At 41.6% G+C, this 21339-nt stretch overlaps 1 protein-coding gene across 1 annotated transcript in view; it reads left to right on the plus strand.

Annotated features, from left to right (window-relative positions):
• The window catches only part of cacna1ab (calcium channel, voltage-dependent, P/Q type, alpha 1A subunit, b), a 136152-nt gene that overhangs the window by 108573 nt on the left and 6240 nt on the right, over positions 1 to 21339 (plus strand). Inside the window, exons 40-43 of the mRNA XM_053491779.1 lie at positions 688 to 791; positions 1806 to 1930; positions 2089 to 2200; positions 18682 to 18783. Of these exons, the coding sequence (XP_053347754.1) occupies positions 688 to 791; positions 1806 to 1930; positions 2089 to 2200; positions 18682 to 18783 (443 nt within the window). The remainder of the gene's footprint in view (positions 1 to 687; positions 792 to 1805; positions 1931 to 2088; positions 2201 to 18681; positions 18784 to 21339) is intronic.

The following is a 21339-nucleotide window of genomic DNA, read 5'->3' on the forward strand; positions in this document are numbered from 1 at the left end:
TCTTTTCACTCCAGTAAAACATCTTGTATTTTGTAATTACACACACCTTTAGTGCAGAAGCAGTGTACCTGCACAGGTCCCTGTTTTATATCTTGTATGTCAAACACTTTACTTTGCACTAGACTGTTTATAATCTCTCTTCTAGTTTTTTTAGCAATTATGTTTTTTTTGTAATAACATTATCTGCACTAATAAGTTGGTGCTAAACAGTAAGCATCTTCTCCAGCTTAGGGTTCCTGTGGAACTGTTATTACATTAAAGGTTTCTTTTAAGATTTATGGAAGTGACACTGTTTCTAAAAAACATCTGCCTGTGAAAAGACAGTTGGCTCTGTGTCCTCATGCTTTTGTATAATGCGTTGCTGTGAGTAGTTGTTAATAATGTGTAATTTGTGTGTTTAGAGCCCTTTATGTGTAATCTTAATTTTTCTCTGCTTTAGTCATGCTTAAACCTGGTCTTGGACTGTACATGGTAAATTAAGGGTTATGCCCCTCAACCATACAGTTAAAGACCAGGTTTAAGTGAGTGTGAGGTTATGTACTGTGTTCTTTGTTATGTGTGTTTTGTGCTGTGTTGTATTTTGTCTCCCGCTCCCATGCCCCCCACTCCACCAGCACCCAACCCCCCCAGGCACAGGGTCCATTTCAACCCACTCTAATAGTGCAGGTAACTTTTGCGTCCTCTCAGCAGCTACAGACCTGACGGTGGGGAAGATATATGCTGCCATGATGATTATGGAGTATTACAGACAGAGTAAAGCCAAGAAACTGCAGGCGCTCCGAGAAGAACAGGTATGACAAGGCTCCAAACATTGAATATAAGCACAATTACAACCCCCAAACACCAAATATGAAGACAAAGACCAATATTAAACATGAACACAAACAATCAGACATGAATACAGACGACAGCACCAAGCACCACCCCAAAATACCAACAGCCTGTGGTCGAATTGTAAAAAAATTCAAAGGGGGTTGTAATTGTTTGTAACTAACCATACAAAATGATTGTGAAATATGTCACATTTTTAAATCAAGTTGGATCAAAACAAAACACATGCACATAAACATGCAATTGTCAAAACTATCTTTTGATCCTTTCCATAGCTTTCATTTGGGGAGGATTAGAAGAGTAGAATAAAAATCTACATAAACATTAGTAAATAAATAATTGAATTTAATAGTACTGTAGTTTTGTTTGACTACTCAAACACACACACACACACACACACACACAGACACACACACACAAATTAAATTACTTAAATTACTATTATGGCATTTAAAAGTCTACTTTGTAGCCAGTAGGTAAAAACACAAAGTCTAATGAAAAAACAAAACCTCTTCTTTAAATTGGGAATGAAACACAATCTGGGTAATAAACTCGTCTTTTATAACCATTAAAGCTGTCATTTTCAAAAACTCCTATGTTAAACTGAATCCTTCGTTTCTCGGCTGAGAGGATTTGAGTGTATGTATCATATCTTCAGTTCTCTTTCTTTTGGAATATGTCTAAAGCTGTGCTTAAACTGTTCTCTTGGCCATTGCGAAAATGCGAACAGCGTGAAAAATGATGCAGACTTGGATGAGCTTGTGAGCAGCGCGGTACAATATTGAATTCTGATTGGCTAATCGCTGCTATTTATAGTTTGTATGTGATCATACATAGAGAGTTTTAATATTTCATTTTCATGACAAATTTTTGTGTAACAGTGTCACTGATTACAGTATGATGATGTTGGTGAAGGAGCTCTTGGTGAGGTGTGTGTATGACTCTGACTGTCAGCCCTGTTTTGTCGCACACAGAACCGAACCCCCTTAATGTTTCAGCGCATGGAGGCAAACACTGATCAGGACAAAAGTCATGAGGTCAACGAGGTTAATGGAGGTCATGGGGTTAAGGAGGCCCCACAGGAAAACCATGACAGTCAGTGAGTCAGAAATACCTTGTTCTTTCTCTCTCTCTCTCTCTCTCTGTCTTTCCCTCATTGTTTCTCCCTTTGACACTCTCTTTCAATGTTCTCTGTGTGTCTCACTCTTTCCGTCTCTCTCTGTCTTGCTCACTGATGTGGTGTTATGATGTTTTCAGTCCTGTTGAATCCTGGGTAACTGCTCGGTCTCAGATCTTCCAGAAATCTGTTGATGAGAACTGGAGCACAGACTCACCGTACCATCAGCAGGACAACCGACAGAATGCACAGGTAATTCCATGGATGAGCAGTGTACAAGCTCCTCACACTTCAGAAACCTTAAGAGTGTAAGTCCTACTGCGAGGACTTACACACTCCACTTGTGCTCCTATCTCTTTTCTTCTGTCTGTTTCCTTTCTTTGTCTGCTTATTTCTACTTTGTTTCTTTGTCTAATCTCACTGTCTGGTTCTCTCTCTCTCTTACCCCCATTCTCTTTTAATGCCATGTTGCTGTTGCCCTGGCTGCATACACTGTCCACACATAAACCTGCAGTGACTATATATATATATATAATCTACACAGTATTATATGCACGCACACACACATGACTCTAATGGTCATTGTATTTATCTTGGTTAGCTGGTTAGTATAAAGACAGATTATTGGTTTATTATTTTACAAATAAATGTCACACAGTTCTTAGATGTATTTTGTGATTGACATATAACTGACTCCACAAATATGTCAGCAGTCACAGAAATATTTATTTTACATATATTTACAGACTGATGAAGCTGCGTTTATTAACTGCTTAATTTTCATGAACATTCCTGCGTTTGCTTACATTTGCACAGTGTATGTAATAGCACAGCTAATTCTTTTGACTGTGTAAAGCTGCTTTGCGGCAATGAAAATTGCTAAAAGCGCTATACAAATAAAATTGAATTGTATGTTTGTGTATATGTTCAGTAGCACATCACTGACTATACAAACCTTCAAAACTGAAAAAAAAAAAGTAATGGGTGTCATGATCGGGGTGTTGTGGCAGGTGTTGAACACCGTGGGCGGAAGGAGCAGGCATAGAGGCAGAGGGGTGATGTAACCCAAAATAGTCTTTTTAATAATAGTTAAACACAAAGTATAAATAAAGATACAAACAAAGGAACAAACAAACTCAAACCATACTTAACTTTGTGCTAACAGGGGCTCTCTGGCAAGACACAGGCAGGGGGAGACACAAAACACGTCCTGTGGCGAGACACAAAACACGTCCTGTGGCGAGACACAAAACACGTCCTGTGGCGAGACACAAAACACGTCCTGTGGCGAGACACAAAACACGTCCTGTGGCGAGACACAAAACACGTCCTGTGGCGAGACACAAAACACGTCCTGTGGCGAGACACAAAACACGTCCTGTGGCGAGACACAAAACACGTCCTGTGGCGAGACACAAAACACGTCCTGTGGCGAGACACAAAACACGTCCTGTGGCGAGACACAAAACACGTCCTGTGGCGAGACACAAAACACGTCCTGTGGCGAGACACAAAACACGTCCTGTGGCGAGACACAAAACACGTCCTGTGGCGAGACACAAAACACGTCCTGTGGCGAGACACAAAACACGTCCTGTGGCGAGACACAAAACACGTCCTGTGGCGAGACACAAAACACGTCCTGTGGCGAGACACAAAACACGTCCTGTGGCGAGACACAAAACACGTCCTGTGGCGAGACACAGGCAGGGGGAGACACAAAACACATAACAGGACACAAACGAGGCATGGAGCTGAAACTGGACACTAGAGAAGAACGGGAGACACTAGAGAAGAACGGGAGACACTAGAGAAGAACGGGAGACACTAGAGAAGAACGGGAGACAAGAGACAAAGAGAGGGACGGGACGAGGGCTAAAGACATGGCAATCAGCTAGGCATGGCTTTTAGCTAAACATGGTTAAGCTAAGCTTAACCATGGCAGTCAGCTACACATACACCTAGCTAAGCATGTCTTTAGCCCCAACATGCACTAAGCTATACTTACCTAATAGCTTAAACACACTAGGGAATAGGGCACAGAAACACAGACAAAGGATACCCAGTGGCTAGGCGAGGCAGCCCTCCAAGACTAAGCGAGGCGGCACTCACAAGCTAGTCGTTACTCCAAAGCCAGGAGGGACAGCACTCTAAACCTAGGCACACTGGGACACTAGGGGGAGAGGAAACACAGGACAGCTAGAGACACAGAGGGGCTATGGCTAGAAGCATGCTAGTACTGTAACTGTACTGTAACTCAACATAGAATTTAGCTAATCATGCTCCTAGCCACACACACACCTAACTACTTACCTGCTCTAGCTAACCACAAGAACACAGGAGGACAGGACTGAATCAGCTCCACTAACACAAACACACAAAACATACACAGAGACATTGCCAATAAGAGAGCCCAAGTCAACACAACTAAAATCAAAGTACAAACTAAACATAGAACAAAAAGCCCACACAAATGACAGTGGTGTTACCAAAAATGCTCGACCCAGTTTCCCAGTCTAAGCAGCTATTTATAGATTGATTGATGGCTACCTCGGTTCAGGTGTACACCCGCATCACCTGACCGAGGTGCCTGCTGGGAAACTGAGTCGGCCAACAAAACTACAAAATAAAAACAGTGGCCTCTAGTGGCGGACACTTACAATGGGCTTATTAGATTTATACACAACCTGCAGAGTGCAGAAATCTGCATAATTTGCCTTTTTTTAATTTAACTCAATCCCTCTTGTCTCAAAGCAGCTTCACAAAAATTAAAAGAAAATGAAAATCTGTATGAAATGTGAGACAATGTGTATGAATCAAAATGGTCAGTTTGTCCCTGGTGAACAAGCCGAGGGCGACAGTGGCAGGAAAAACTCCCTGAGATGGTAATAGGAAGAAACCTTAAGAGGAACCAGACTCAACAGGGAACCCATCCTCATCTGGGTAAAACAGAGAGCAGGAATTGATCTGCATTTATACAGTATGTAAGTTGGCAGGCAGTTCAGTATAACAGTTGATATTATTTGATGTTAATATGCAGTCCAGGTAGTAATTGGAGGCTCAGGTAGACTCGTAGGAAATTCCAGTCCTGAACTATCGAGTAACTGCAGCCTAGTCAAGTCCTCAGAGAAACAGCTGTCAACACTAGTCGAGGCCAGGACCTTCTTCTTGGTAAAGTAAAACCATCCTTAGACACCAGACTCATCCCAAAGAGACACACAGGGCATCCATGTGATGAGATCTCAAACCAGAAGAGGGGCACCAGAATGGGTCAGACAGGTCCGGAGGGCAGAGGGAGTCTGGATCACTGGCAGCTCAGGAACAACATGTGTAGCTCAACAGAGAGAGAGAAAGAGTGAAATGGGGAGAGAGAACAGGAGAGGGGAGAGCAGAAGAGGAGAGATTACAGTTGGGTATGGTCGCAGTCACATAATGTATCATGTGAATGTATATTAACTGTAGAGTGCAAGCAGAGACTCCGGCAGGACTAACTATGACATCATAACTAAAAGGGAGAGCCAGAAGGAAACACAGACATGAGGGGGAACTGAGATGTAAAGAAAACAATCACCTTACCGTCAGCAAACCTGAGTGATCAATGAGAGTGAGGAAGACAGCATCTAAACATACCAGTTCACTATAATACTCTACGTCCATGAGTCCCCAAGATCTGTTCCTTTACCTATGGCAAATCTATTTACAAAAATGCTTAATTAAATAAATAGGTTTTTAGCCTGGACTTAAACATAGAGACTGTGTCTGAGTCCTGAACACTATTTGGAAGACTATTTCATAACTTTGGGGCTTTGTAAGAAAAAGCTCTGCCCCTGCTGTAGTTTTCATAATACGCGGTACTGACAAGCAGCCTGCATCCTTTGATCAAAGTAGGTGTGGCGGATCGTAAGACACAAGCAGTTCACTCAGATACAATGACGTGATTGATTGATTTAAAATAGTAAAAATCAATGTGAAATTTTACAAGGAGCCAATAAAGTGAAAATAAGTTAGACCCCTATTTTCAACTAATATCACGCTTACGGATTATGTTGCCCAGAGGAAGCACGTATAGGGAAAAAAGCAGTGGGCCTAAAAGTGAACCTTGTGAAACACCAAACTCTACAGAGAATAATCACCATTTAAGATTACATACGGATAATGATCGGTCAAGTAGGATCTGAGCCAGGAGAGAGCTGTTCCCTTAATTTCTACTACATTTTCTAACCTGTAAAGAAGAAAACTATGATTAATGTTGTCAAAAGCTGCACTGAGGTCGAGTAATACAAGCATAGTTACACAACCCTGATCAGAGGCCAATAGGAGGTCATTTACTACTTTAACGAGTGCTGTCTCTGTGCTGTGATAAGGCCTAAATCCTGACTGATACTGTTCATGTATGCTATTTCTGTACTTTTACCGTTGTGGCGTATGGCGACAGTATTTGGGTTTGTGCGTTTGCTGGCTTTTACAGCTGAGTGGCGCTATATAGCTATAGACTGACGCCTCAGACATTAGTTTGTTCTCTTCAGGCTTAATGAGCCGCGGCTCGTCTAGAGCCGCACGTAGTTGCAGACAAAATCAAGTGAAACATTGTAATTAAACAAATTCATAATCAAAGTAGTAACATTATAGTAAAAATGTATCATTAAAATTTTATTCAATATTTTTAGGATCGAATTTAATCAACGTAAACGTTAACACACTGAGTCTCTAGATTTTATGTGTAATTAGAAAAGCTACACTTGCAGGGCCTTGTGTAATCTTATATTTTGTGTTCTTTAAATTTGTAGTAGATTTATTAACTGAAATGAATGAAACTAAATGACCATAAAATTAAAACATTGTCAGATTAATGTGCAAAACCTATATAGTAAAACTATATAAGCTACGTATATAAGCTTTATGATTTTGTTAAATAAAGAAAGTAAACAGGGTTCTGTATTTTTTTTCGGTGATCTTGAGCGTAGAATGGAATTGACGGAATGGATGAGATAAAAAGTTTTCTTATCATAACATGCCTTGTATTGTTTTTAATCATTCTAAACACAACCCCTGATTTTTATGCTATTTTGGAGGTGAAAAATACAAATGGAATATTTTTTTGGTTTTTGTTGTAATCTTTTATAAAATTGAGCTGATTACAACCAATACAATTTATGTTATGATAAGGAAAATCTCCATTTCCTCTATTCCAGTAAAACATTAATAATGTCAATTTTAGAATCTAGAATCCAGAAGATAAAATTTGCAGAAATTTAAAAAGAGGCCTGAATCACTGCATGTCTTCAAAACACTAAAAGAACAACATCCCAGGACAAATAGGAATTATAATAGGAACATAAATATTATTAAATATTTCAAGAAAACTCCTCCGCGAAAACTTTATGCGTGCGGTTGAGCGCTGATTAGACTTTGTAGGATATTAAAGAAAAGGAGATAAACAACAATAGCCTATGTTTAGAAAAGCAGTTTTATTTAGACTATATAAAATAATCCTGCATCTATTTTTAGGCGTCACAATGAAGAAAAAACTTTATGATTTTGTAAAATAATTAAAGCAAACGCTATTCTGTATTGTTTTCAGGGAACTTGACCGCATCAAAAAATTTACCAAAACTCCGTGTATACGTGAATTATTAAAATGGTCAGAGTAAGTCTCTTTTCTGTTTTTCCCCCAACGCATTTTTTTATCTTATGCGTGCAGCTGAGCACTGATTAGACTACGTAGGAAGTTAAAGACGAGGATCACGATATGTCACGGCGTGCGCCTGTGATGGGCATGCGCCCAAATCTAATATCGCACCTCGTTCACTCTGTAGGCATCTCCGGCTCTGCATTATAAAAGCAAGTGTGCTTCGCATGCTCCGTTCTGTCACTCTGCCCACCGCCACCTTTCGCCAGCTTCAACAGCGCCAACTTCATCCCTTTACGTTTCTTTCCATCCTCTTTCCTTTAAACCTTTCCTTTCCCATTTTACCTAAATAAATTATTCCTTTTCCTGTAAGACCTCGCCTCGTGTCCGTGCTTCATGGTGCCGCCCCGTGCAAATAGGCTCGAACCCGTTACAAATACCAAATCCTGAGCCCAAACCTCATTTAAATTAAATTAACAAATATTGTAATTAAGTTCAAGTTTAAATTCAAGTAGGCATAGAGCAACATAAAGTGCACGTGCAAATGTCCAAACGAGAGCAACAACAAAGTGAGAGTGCGCAACCACGACATAACAGAACATAAAATATGGTGTTGAGGTAGTGGGTAAACATAAACATTTTCTTAACACAGCAGCAAGAATTGAGGAATTAGTGCAAAAAGTAGTCCAGTAATGAGCATTGTGCAAAAGAGATAAACAGTGAAGCATTTACAGGTTGGTGTGTACGATAGTTTGGTGGTGTAGGTCAGTGTGTCTGCACTTGTGTTGATTAGTCAGTCCAGTCCCAATATTTTGAGGTAGTTGAGTTAAGCTGTGTGATAATGTTTGTGTGTGTGTGTGTGTGTGTGTGTGTGTGTGTGTGTTTGTGTTTATCAGTCCAGTCCCTTTTTGTTGAGGAGACGGATGGCTTGTGGAAAAAAGCTGTTGCACAGTCTGGATGTGTGTGCCCGAATGCTTCGGTACCTTTTTCCAGATGGCAGGAGTGTGAAGTGTGTGTGAGAGGGGTGTGTCCGATCAGCCACAATGCTGGTGGCTTTGCAGATGCAGCATGTGGTGTAGATGTCTTCAATAGAGGGAAGAGAGACCCCGATGATCTTCTCCGCTGTCCTCACTATCCGCTGTAGGGTTTTGCGCTCCGATATGGCACAATTCCCAAACCAGACAGTGATGCAGCCGCTCAGGATGCTCTCGATAGTCCCTCTATAGAAGGTGGTCTGGATCACTGGTAGACACTCAGGAATTTGGTGTTTTCGACAATTCCCACAGAGGAGCCGTTGATGCTCAGCTGGGAATGGTTGCCTCGTGTCCTCCTAAAGTCAACAACCATCTCCTTTGTCTTGTCAACATTTAGACACAGGTTGTTGTCTTTACACCAGTCCGTTAGCCTCTGCACTTCCTCTCTGCATGCTGACTCGTCGTTCTTGCTAATGAGACCCACCACGGTCGTGTCATCAGCGAACTTAATGATGTGGTTCGAAATGTGTGTTGCTACACAGTCGTGAGTCAGCAGTGTGAACAGCAGGGGACTGAGCACACAGCCTTGTGGGGCCCCAGTGCTCAGTGTGGTGGTGCTGGAGGTGCATTTCCCGATCCGTACTGACTGAGCCCTACCGGTCAGAAAGTCCAGGATCCAGTTGCAGAAGGAGGTGTTCAGGCCCAACAGGTTCAGCTTCCCAATCAGTTGTTGGGGGATGATAGTGTTGAATGCTGAGCTGAAATCTATGTACAGCATTCAAACGTATGTGTCCTTCTTGTCCAAGTGTGTGAGGGCAAGATGTAGTGTAGTGGAGATGGCGTTGTCCGTTGAGCGGTTAGGACAGTACGCAAATTGCAGTGGGTCCATTGAGGCGGGCATCTTGATGCGTCTCAACAATAGCCAACAACAATAATATTGTTAAACAACAATAGCCAGGTTTAGAAATTCTTTCCGTGGCTACGTTGGGCCAGTGTTATGCGCAGAGCGCCGGGAGATTTTCTGAAGCTTAAATCTCTGAAAACTACACTTGTGACACAATAACAGTAATATTTGAAACATTGCGCAGTCGTTTGGAGAAACCAGAGAATAAAGAATTAACCAGTTGTTGGGTCAAAATAACCCAACCAGGTGTTCATTTGTAAATGACTCACTACATTTCATATGACCCAACATGAGCAACACAACAATGTGTTTAAAGTACCCGAAATAACCCAGAATTTTAACCCAGCATAAACCACCCAACGATGTGTTTCCAGAAACAACACAGCATTTTTAGTGCGCCTCTTTTGAGTTATTGTAATGTTTTATTCTGAAAGTCTATTTTACCAGTTATTTCTATATTTAAAGTTTGATGTATTTTTGAATTAATTTTTTTAGATAACAATAAACAGATAAAAACAGATATGCTATATAACAGTTTATTCTTTGTACAAATAAAATGATCAGCTAGTGAACTTGATCGTCTGTCCAAACAACATTTAACCAATGTTCAGATTTTTCATTTTCGTTGTATAAAGTTCTCAGATGTAAAAATTATAATCACTGTAGTATTTCTTCAATACAACATATTGTTAAGACTTTTTTATTGCTTAATTATATTTAAAACTGCATAGAGTGAAAAATGTCACTTTGCGCCACCTGGTGGTCATTTTACGAATGACTTTAAAATGCAACTGATTTATTTTGGCTGCTGCCATTTTCCCACGGCGGTGAGCGTGACGGTAATAACCATTCTGGTCACTTATCATCTTATTGCCCCCCACCCCACCACCATGCCCTGCCGGTGGAGGATGCCCCTGGCAACCGGTGCGTTGGTGGTTTCTCTTGCCGGGGCAGGATGCTCGGGTGAGCGCTGGCCCACTCTCGGTGATCGCTTGCCGGAGCCTGACCCTCCTGGCTTTGCTGGGCCCCGGTTGGGGGGTGGGGGTCCCTTGGATGTCCGGGCCCAAGAGCCGGTCTGCCCTGGTGGGGTCGGCTGCCGGCGGAGCCTGCGGGCTTGCCGCCACAGCACCCTAAGGCATCTACATTGTGGCTGTCGGATGACCCACGTTCGGGCTCTCCTTTGCCCCTTTCTGGGTGGGGGTCGCGGTTGTCCCTGCGGTGATTCTCCTGGGGGTCTCGGGCCCTGGGGGGCCTCTGGATGTTTGGGGCTCGGGTCTTTTCCATGTCTGCTTCATGCCTTGCGGGACGGAGCGGTTGTTCCCCACACACACTATCAAACATTTACATGGAGGAACCTTATGAACATAAGCGCGCTCATACACACAGGTGTGCACACAGATGTACACACAAGCATTCACATTGGTGTAAAAACAGGGGTGCACAGACACACACTGTCTTGATCTGCTGTTCAAAACTTATTTTTTTAATATTAGTTATGTGTGCTGCTTAATAACATTTAACATTTAGTATTTACCGTGAGGCATATAGATGTTGATTGTTGCTGCAGTTTTTCTGATGTTGTGTCCTCTGGTGTTTTCTCTTTTTGTCAGCAGGTATGGAAGCAAATTCTATTTTTTAATTTTTATTATTATTATTTTTTTTTCTGTTTTTCTTTCTATCTTTCTATATTATTATTGTGTGTATGTATGTATATGTGTGTATTTGTGTATATGTAGATATATATGTATGTGTGTATGTGTGTGTATGTATATGTGTGTGTATGTGTATGTATGTATGTATATATACTGAACAAAAATATAAACGCAACACTTTTGTTTTTGCTCCCATTTTAAATGAGATGAACTCAAAGATCTGAAACATTTTCTACATAAACAAAATAACCATATCTCTCAAATATTGTTCACAAATCTGTCAAAATCCGTTACGATGAAGAACTGGAGTCAAGTCGAGACACCGATGAGGACGACGGCATGCAGATGAGCTTCCCTGAGACGGTTTCTGACAGTTTGTGCAGAAATTCTTTGGTTATGCACTCCGATTGTTTCAGCAGCTGTCCGAGTGGCTGGTCTCAGACGATCATGGAGGTGAACCTGCTGGATGTGGAAGACCTGGGCTGGTGTGGTTACACGTGGTCTGCGGTTGTGAGGCCGATTGGATGTACTGCCAAATCCTCTGAAACACCTTTGGAGACGGCTTATGGTAGAGAAATGAACATTTAATTCACGAACAACAGCTCTGGTGGACATTCCTGCTGTCAGCATGCCAATTGCACGCTCCCTCAAAACTTGCGACATCTGTGGCATTGTGCTGTGTGATTCAACTGAACCTTTCAAAGTGGCCTTTTACCTGTGAGGTGGGATGGATCATCTCGGCAAAGGAGAAGTGCTCACTATCACAGATTTTGACAGATTTGTGAACAATATTTGAAAGATATGGTTATTTTGTGTATGTAGAAAATGTTTCAGATCTTTGAGTTCATCTCATAAAAAATGGGAGCAAAAACAAAAGTTTTGCGTTTATATTTTTGTTCAGTATATATATATATATATATATATATATATATAATTACTTTTTTTTCTTCTTCTTCTTCTTCTTTCCTGTTTTTCCCTGGTTTTGTCTGTCAAGTATGGTTAAATAAAAGGGTATATAAAATTTAATTAATTAATAAAAAAATAAAAAAAAGGCTGTGAATGATGATAGCATAGCTACACATATGCATTGTCATGTGTTATCTGTGTTACTGACAGGCCGGGAAAAAAAAAACAAAAAAAAAACAACATTCTGGTTGTCTACCTACTGTAGATATGAGCATGGCTGCTCCGCTAATATCTTTTCCAGAATCTTAGAGATAGCCGGGAGGTTTGATATTGGTCTGTAACTGGACAGCTGACAGGGGTCGAGGTCAGGTTTCTTAATAATCGGTATAATAACTGCTAATTTAAAAGATTTTGGAACATAACCAATGCTAACCAATTAATTATTCTTAACAGGGGTTCTATTATTGCTGGTACTATCTGTTTAAGAAAATGTGTCGGTACAGGATCTAATATACAGGTTGATGAATTTGCAGAAGAGATGAGTGAAATTAGTTCATTCTCTTCAAGGGGAGTAAAGTATTCTAGGTTCTGATCTGACATGGCTAGATTAACATCTGCATCAATTACATTGTTTGGTTTTAAAGCCTCAATTTTATGCCTAATTTTTACAATTTTATTATTTTAAAAAAGTTCATGAAGTTTTTGTTATTTTCTATAAGAGTGGAGAGATATGTTGATCTAGCTACACTAAGAGCTTTTCTATAGTTCAGGATGCTCTCCTTCCATGCTATTTGAAATACTAACAATTTAGTTTGATGCCATTTATGTTCTTATTTTCGAGCGGTCTGTTTTAACGTGCGTGTGTGGTCGTTATACCAGGGAGCAAGTTTCTTATCTCTAATAATTTTGATTTAAATGGAGCTACATTATCTAAGGTCATCAAAGCTACACATGTCTCAGCTTGCATAATCAAATGCATCCTGTAAAGCGGCTACTGATTGGCCTGTCCACCACGTAATCTCCTTTTTAACTGGAACTTCCTGTTTAAGCCTTCCTTTGTTTGTATTTTGTATGTATGTTTTGTTTGTATTTATGTGAGAGGAACAATGCATTGAACACATGCTGCCTTCCCTAGATTTTCCTTGAGCCCTGTGTTCTGTCCATGCGGTGAACCGAGAAGAACTCTGCCAGCTAGATGGCGTGGTCTTGTGCCGCTGGGCTCAGTCATGTCTCGGTGAAACAGGCAAGATTGCAGCCCTAAATGTCTCTCTGGAACTTTACCCTGGCCCTGAGGTCATCAAGCTTCTTTTTCCAGAGACTGGACATTGAGAAGCAGGATGCTAGACAGAGGTGTGCAGTGTGCACAGATTCTCAGGCTGTTTCTCACACCGGCTTGTTTCCCCTTCAATTAAATAAAATTCAGATTTATTTATATAGAGCTTTAAACAATTGTCATTGTTGCAAAGCAGCTTTACACAATCAAAAGAATTATTTAAGTTTGTATGGAATTTGAATGTGTAGGAATCAAAATGGTAAGTTTGTCCCTGGTGAGCAAGCCGGGGGGGCAGTGGCAAGGAAAAACTCCCTGAGATGGTAATAGGAAGAAACCTTGAGAGGAACCAGACTCAACAGGGAACCCATCCTCATCTGGGTGAAACAGTAAGCAGGAATTGATCTGCATTTATACAGTGTGTAGGGTGGGAGGCAGTTCAGCTATAATAGCTGATGTTAATTGATGTTAATATGGAGTACAGGTAGTTATTAAAGACCCAGGTAGACTTGTAAGAAGTTCCAGTCCTGAACTATCAAACTGTCAAGTCCCCAGAGAAACAGTTGCCAACACCAGTCAAGGCCAGAACCATCTTCTAGGTATAGAGAATCATCCCCAGACACGAGACGCATCCCAAAGAGATACACGGGGCATCCATGTGACGAGATCTCCAACCAGAAGCGGGGCACCAGGATGGGTCAGACAGGTCCGGAGGGCAGAAGGAGTCAGGATCACTGGCAGCAGGAATGACATGTGTAGCTCGACAGAGAGAGGGAAGGGGGGGGGGGAGAAAGAGCAGGAGAGCAGAAGAGAAGAGATAACAGTTGGGTCTGGTCTCAGTCACATAATGTATAAGGTGAATGTATATTTAGTGTAGAGTGCAAGCAGAGACTCCGGCAGGACTAACTATGACATCATAACTAAAAGGGAGGAGCCAGAAGGAAACACAGACCTGAGGGGGAACTGAGATGTAAAGCAACCAGTCACCTCACCGTCAACAAACCTGAGTGATTAATGAAAGTGGGAAAGACAGCTTCCAAACATACCAGTTCACCATAAGACTCTACGTCCATGAGTCCCCGAGATCTGCTCCTTTTAAAAGATCTGCTCTGTTTTAAATTTAATTAAATTCAATTTCTTTGTATAGCACTTTTAACAATTGTCATTGTCCCAAAGCAGCTTTACACAATCAAAATAATTTTTTAAGTCTGTATGGAATGTAAGTGTGCATGAATCAAGATGAGCAGATTGTCCCCTGGCGACAGTGGCAAGGAAAAACTCCCCAAAATGATAATGGAAAGAAAGCTTGACAGGATCCAGACTTAACAGGAAACTCATTCTCGTTTGGGTGAAACAGAAAGCAGGAATTGATCTGCACTTACACAGTCCAGGTAGTTATTGGAGACAATTGCAATCTTGAACTATCGACCAACCGCAGCCAAGTCAAGTCCTCAGAGAAACAGCTGCCAACACCAGTCGAGGCCAGAACCGTCTTTATGGTAAAGTGAAGCCATCTTCAGACACCAGACGCATTCCAAAGACACAGTACGCGTGTTAAAGTACGTGTGGTCGTTATACCAGGAAGCGAGTTTCTTTAATAATTTTTCTTCTAACTGGAGCTACATTATCTAAGGTCTAACGGAATGTCGACTCTAAATATTCAGTCGCCTGATCGAGTTCTGTGGGGTCAGACGGTGATCTAATCGAAGTTGGGAACTCTGGGAGATTACCGATAAAATTCCGTGTGGTAGTTGATGTGAATGTACGTTTCATACGGTAGCGCGGCGCTGTGTGTACATTATTACTGTGACACACTTGAATTGAGACAAGATAGTGATCTGAGATAACTTCAGATAGTGGTCTTGTAAATAAATTTCTTATACTTAATCCAAATAATATTATTAAATCTAAAGTGTGACCTGCTTTATGAGTGGGTCCTACTACACACTGATTTACTCCTACCGAGTCCAGTATGGACATAAATGCAGTTCTCAGAGGGTCTTCTGGATTCTTAAAATGAATATAAAAATCTCCAGCAATTAACACTTTGTCTACAGAAACGACTAGGTTTGAGAGGAAATCTGCAAATTCAGTAAGAAATTCAGAGTACGGCCCTGGAGGTCTATAAATGACGATTAGTGCAATCGACTGAGCTGACTTAATATTTATAGCTACACTTGTTATGTGACTATAGAGAACTTCAAATGAATTAAATTTATGTCCGTGTTTTTGTACAAAAGTCAAATTATCATTGTGTATAACTGCGACGCCTCCTCCTCTACCAGTTAACCGAGGCTGGTGTATGTAGCTGTATCCAGGAGGACTAGCTTCATTTAGAGCTACATACTCGTCCTGTTTAATCCAGGTTTCTCTTAAACAGAGTATATCAAACTCCTGATCTGTAATCATTTCATTAACTGTAACTGCTTTTGATGCGAGAGATCTAATATTTAACAGTCCTAGCTTCAGATCAGAGGTACCGGCTGCGCATTCAGTGTGATCCAAGTTTGTGGTCTTTATGTTAATTAAATTACTAAAACAGACTTTCGGGGAACAGACACAGTCTCAATATGATGAACCCTGGGTCACGACTCTATGCAGCTAGCAGACGGTTGGTTTAGCCTGTCTGTCTGCTCCCTGGCCTGGACTCTGGATTGTCACCAATTAACTAGGCCTCTTCTGAGACTATGAGCTATACTACAGGAAATAAGAGCAGCACCTTCCCGAGTGGGATGGACACCGTCCCACCCTAACAGGCCAGTTTTGCCCTCAAAGGTCTTCCAATTATCTATGAAGCCCACGTTGTTTTCGGAGCACCACCTGGACATCCAGCGGTTCAGCGACCATAACCTGCTGTAAGTTCTGTCGCCACGTCTCAAAGCATATTACGTCATCGGACATCGCCTTTGCTAATTTAAACACCTCTATAAAGTTATTCTTACTAACCTCTGACTGACGAAGGCGTATATCATTAGCTCCAGCATGTACCACTATCTTAGAGAACCTGTGCTGTCCTAGAGCCCTAAGATTACCTGCTATGTCCGGTGCTCTGGCTCCCAGGATACACCTAACCACTGCCGCTGGCGCCCCTAAAGGTCTAGCTAATTTCACGTGTCTCAGTATAGAGTCTCCTATAACCAGAGCTCTTTCAGGTTTCTCAGCGGGTGCATCACTGAGGAGAGCAAACCTGCTGGACACGTGAAGCGTAGAGCAGTTGTGCTCCGGTGGGCTAGTCTTAGCGTTAGCTTTGGCTGAACGAGTATGCCGCAGAGTCGTCACACTCGCCCCGCTGTGAGGGCTCTAATGCCGGAGTCGGGGGCTGGTTATCTCCGCCTGCGGCACCCAGACTGTCCGCTACAGGAATAACACTGCTCTCACACTCTCTAACCCTCTCTAAAGTCTAGATGCGCTCCTCTAACACTAAAATCTTCTCCGTCAGAGTGCTCACTAGCACTCACTTATCACAAGTAAAATTACCATTAACGACGGAGGAAGAATGTCTAAACATCCTGCACTGTACACACTGAACGAGCTGAATATTAGACATGATAATGTACCTGAGTCGGAATTGTAGTTGTTCTGAGCTGAATTCCGTTTGTTGTTCTTAGAGGAAGAAACTTGCGCGTTCTCCAAAAAGCGCAAAAAAGGTGGAAAAAAAGGCAAATAGTATGAAGATGTAAAAACTAGCTGCTATTAATATTAATATTGTATAAACGAAAAGCTATATAATTAAAACGCTGATACAAACGGGAAACTTTCGCCCCTCTAGTTTCTAAACTAAAGCTCCCGCAGTCTTTCAGGCCCTCATTAACGATGTACTCAGAGACTTTCTCAACTCATTGGTGCTCGTGTACTTGGATGACACTCGTGTACAATCTTTTCTTGAGACCTGGTGGAGCATCAACACCATGTTCGGCAGGTGCTGATTTGTTTGTTAAAGCAGAGAAGTGTGAATTTTACATAACATTTACCATGTTTCTCGGATTAGTCATTGGGCCTTCCGGCAACAGGATGAAGTCGACCAAACTCCAAGCAGTCGTGAATTTTCCCATGCCCACCTCATGGCAGGAACTTCAGTGGTTCCTAGGGTTCATGAATTTCTATCATTGCTTTATCGCTGCCCCTTTTTGACTACAACCTTTTGTTTTAAGTTTTCGGATTTGTTACCTCGATAATTGTTTTCCCGGTTACTGAATTTTTGCTTCGTCTTTTGACGATGACTTTTGTGATGCGATTTGGCTCTGTTACCTCACTAATGTTTTTTTCCACATCTGCGCTTGGATTTCTCAGCGTCATTTCGTGACATTCCTGCCTCATGCTCTAAGTCTCCTGGAATAGTCTTCAGGCCGCAACCCTGCATAAAAGATAAAGTGGTATAGACGATGAGTGATGGTAATAAGTGAGTGAGTGAGTTTTTTGGGTGATAGAGTCAAAAGGGGATAGGGGATTAAAGGAGGGATGTAGGAAAAGATATGCATGAGGTAAAATTTCTTTTTCTGGTGTGATGTGCATGTTATCCTGATTAATGTTATTCTCTTTACATCAAGGAGAAATGTACCGTGGCCATGACATAGCCTCTTTTGAGATTTAGTGTGAGTGTTAAAGTTATGTGCAGATCGAGTGGTCCGCTTTGGCAACTCCTTAATGGAAGGTTCAGTATGTCTGACTTGCACACAAATTTAACACAGTGCGGTCTGCCTTTGGTCATACCCTTAAATTTCCCTTCATGTGATTGGCTAAAATTGTAAGAGAAATTTGATAGGCTGCAGGGAATCTAATCACATCAGGAAAGTCGCAAAAATAATAATCTTTAATTATTTGTTATATATACCTTACAACACAGTAAAAGTGTTTTTTTGTTGTTTGTTTTATTAGGAAGTTTGGGTCAGAGCACAGGGTCAGCCAGGTACATCGCCCCTGAAGCAGATAGTTATGGCCTTGCTCAAGGGCTCAACAGTGGCAACTTGACAGTGTAAATGGTTTGACATGTTTGGCCTTGAACCCCGACCTCCCAATCAGTAACTTAGTAACCCATAGCTTTAAACATTTGAGCTACCACTGCCCACAAAGTTAAGGCGTTTATAAACGCAGCTTTGTGATTCTGTAAATAAAGAGAAATTTATGAAATTTCTGGTAAATATATTTTTATATATTATTTCTATGTAAATCACAAATCTATTAGTCAAGCAGGTGACATTTATTTTTGAAATGTGACACTGATCTGACTCCATAAATTAGAGAGTGAATTTGCTGTATGGTTCCGGTCAAGTGCAGGATGTTCAGACAGCTTTAAAGTGCAGAATGTGTGTGTGTATGTGTGTATGTGTGTGTGTGTGTGTGGGTGTGTGGGTGTGTGTGGGTGGGTGTGTCCACATACTTTCACTCTTGTGTTTTTCAGACAGTAGAAATGAGAATGATGCCTGTTCACTCCGACACTGACACATCACTACCACTGGAAGGGAGGACTGTCTCCATGCCCCGCCTCCCACTACATCACCAAGTGAGCATCATTCCATTCTTCACCCATCCTTTCATTCTTCCATTTCACTATCACTCCATTCTTCCTTTAGCCAGCTCTTTACGTTAACAATACTTTAACGCTAACACCAAACCCTTCATATATGTTTGATGTACTAATATTCTCAGTGCATCTTTTCCTGCTTGTGTGTCATCGCAAGGGGCATTGAATATTTTTTACAACCTAAAGAAGTGTTTGTGTATTTGTGTCCATGTCCATCCATGTGTGTGTGTGTGTGTGTGTGTGTGTGTGTGTGTGTGTTGCCACACTAATTTCCTTGCTATTAACAAAGCTAAAGCACTAATAAACACTAATACATTTTCTATACACTCACATGCTAAAACATTTAACATTCTGTAACACATATATTAACACAGTAACAAACATGCATTACACATGTAACACACCCACAGACTGTTTATTAATATTACTGATATTATTTTAGGGTACTTGTGTGGGTAGTTGGTTATAAACAGTAGGTATTAGAGTAGAAATCAGTAGATATTTGTATTAATGTACAGCAATACCCCCATATTTAATAGGATTATTATATAGTAGGATAGTAATATACCCCAATTTCCCACAAACCACCACAATATATTCTAATGCACCCCAGTATACCACAATACCCCCAATAGTCACTCCCCGTACACTCTTATACATCCAACAGGCAAGCCAATACACTCCAATACTTCCTAATATATTCAAGTAACCCTACAGTAAACCTACATATACCATAATACACTTCAGTACACTCTAGTGCTGCTGGTATACCCCAGCACACTCTAGTACTGTACCTCTTCAATACATACTAATACCTCAATTACACCACCAGTGCACTAAATGCAGCTACAGTAGCAGACACAATGACATCTGATTTGATGTTTAGATGTTTACAGTATAAGACCCCTAACGCAGGCTTTAGAAGGGGTCAATGAAATAGCAGTATGGGAGAGTGCTTATGATATGCACAGAAAGACCTTTCCTTTTGGCGATAGCGTGGGAAAATTAATTAGAAACTAAAAGGAAAACTAAAGAAAACTGAAAACACAAAATAAACAGAGCTCCTTCACCATTACCGAGGATTTATTGGAGAGAGAGAATTTCTTAATTTGTGCTTTCCATTATAACTAAGACCGCATACTAAACAGAGTCTTGTCACTCTCTCTTTCTCACTCTCACTCGCCGGCGATTTAGGGAGACAGAGGCTTTGTCCCTCCCCCTCGCTAAAGCTCACTCGTCTGTCTGTCTTTCTTTGTTACTTTCTTTCTTTTGCTTTGGTTCTGTCTTTGGCCCTGATCCCTAACCGGTGCTACCTAAATGATCGCACGAAGTGTCTAGATGTCAGGACCCTCAAATAAACACGCCGCCAGGTGACACGCGTTCATGCTGATTGCGGCGTTGCCTGGCAATCGTGTGTATAAATGGCTGCACCTTTGCCTGTTCAGAACTCCCTGGGGTAGCAGCCTGGATTTGCCCGATCCAAACAGTGCAAAGCATTTCCACGTGGTTCTGCCCCTCGTGTGACCCGAGTCATTACAGACATCATACTATTCTGGCCACAATAAGCCCCAACACAACATCAGATTCATAGTTAAATTCTTGGATTCAAAAGCCAAGTCATTTACAGAATGGCCATCTATCAGCCAATTTCCAGTTGCCTGGCAGTTATCCATAATTGCGCCTGCTATCTGGTGCTATTTTCACAACTTGGTAGTTGGTCACAGCCTCAAAAAAAAAAAAATCTCTCTCTCTCTCTCTCTCTCTCTCTATATATATATATATATATATATATATATATATATATATTTTTTTTTTTTCTCCCCTAATTTAGTCATAGCCAATTCCTTCCCGTCACTAGGGGGCTCCACATTAAGCTACTACTACCACTCAGTCAGGAGGGCGAAGACTATCCTGTGTTTCCTCCAAACCGCGTGACGTCAGCCGACCGCATTTTTTCGAACTGCTTGCTCACGCACCATTAGGGGCGGAGTAACACACTTGGAGGAAAGCGCTAGCCGCTCCTTCCGCGTGCGCGAGCTCACAGACGCCCCTGATTGGCTGTAGAGCCGTGATTAATGTGGGAGCGCAAGTACCTCTCATTCCTCCCCCCTGAGAGAGATCGGCCAATTAGCTCTCTCTGTGCCTCCGGCTGTGAGAGGACAACAGCATCACCCGGGGTTCGAACCAGCGATCTCCGGATGATAGGGCGAGCGCTACCACTGCGCCACTCGGAGGCCCAAAGGGAAAATATTTTGAATAACTCGCGACTGAGTGTGCTGTGGTCAGCTTCAATTACATTGGGCAAAAACGGAAGGCCAGGGTTGATTGGTTCTATCTGATGACTTCTGCTTTTAAGCAGGAATTTTAGATTGCCCTTTCTAATCTAATTTCTAATTTGCTATGCTGACCGAAAAGGAAGGTTTGGACAAACAAGAAAAGCAGATTGCCAACCGCTGTGCCCTACCATCCGCTATCAGATATCTAATAAAAGCCTACACCTAGTGAACTGGTGAACTGGTATGTTGTGCTTTCCAA

The sequence above is a fragment of the Clarias gariepinus genome, chromosome 3 (assembly GCF_024256425.1).
Source record: "Clarias gariepinus isolate MV-2021 ecotype Netherlands chromosome 3, CGAR_prim_01v2, whole genome shotgun sequence".
NCBI classification, from domain to species: Eukaryota; Metazoa; Chordata; class Actinopteri; order Siluriformes; family Clariidae; genus Clarias; species Clarias gariepinus.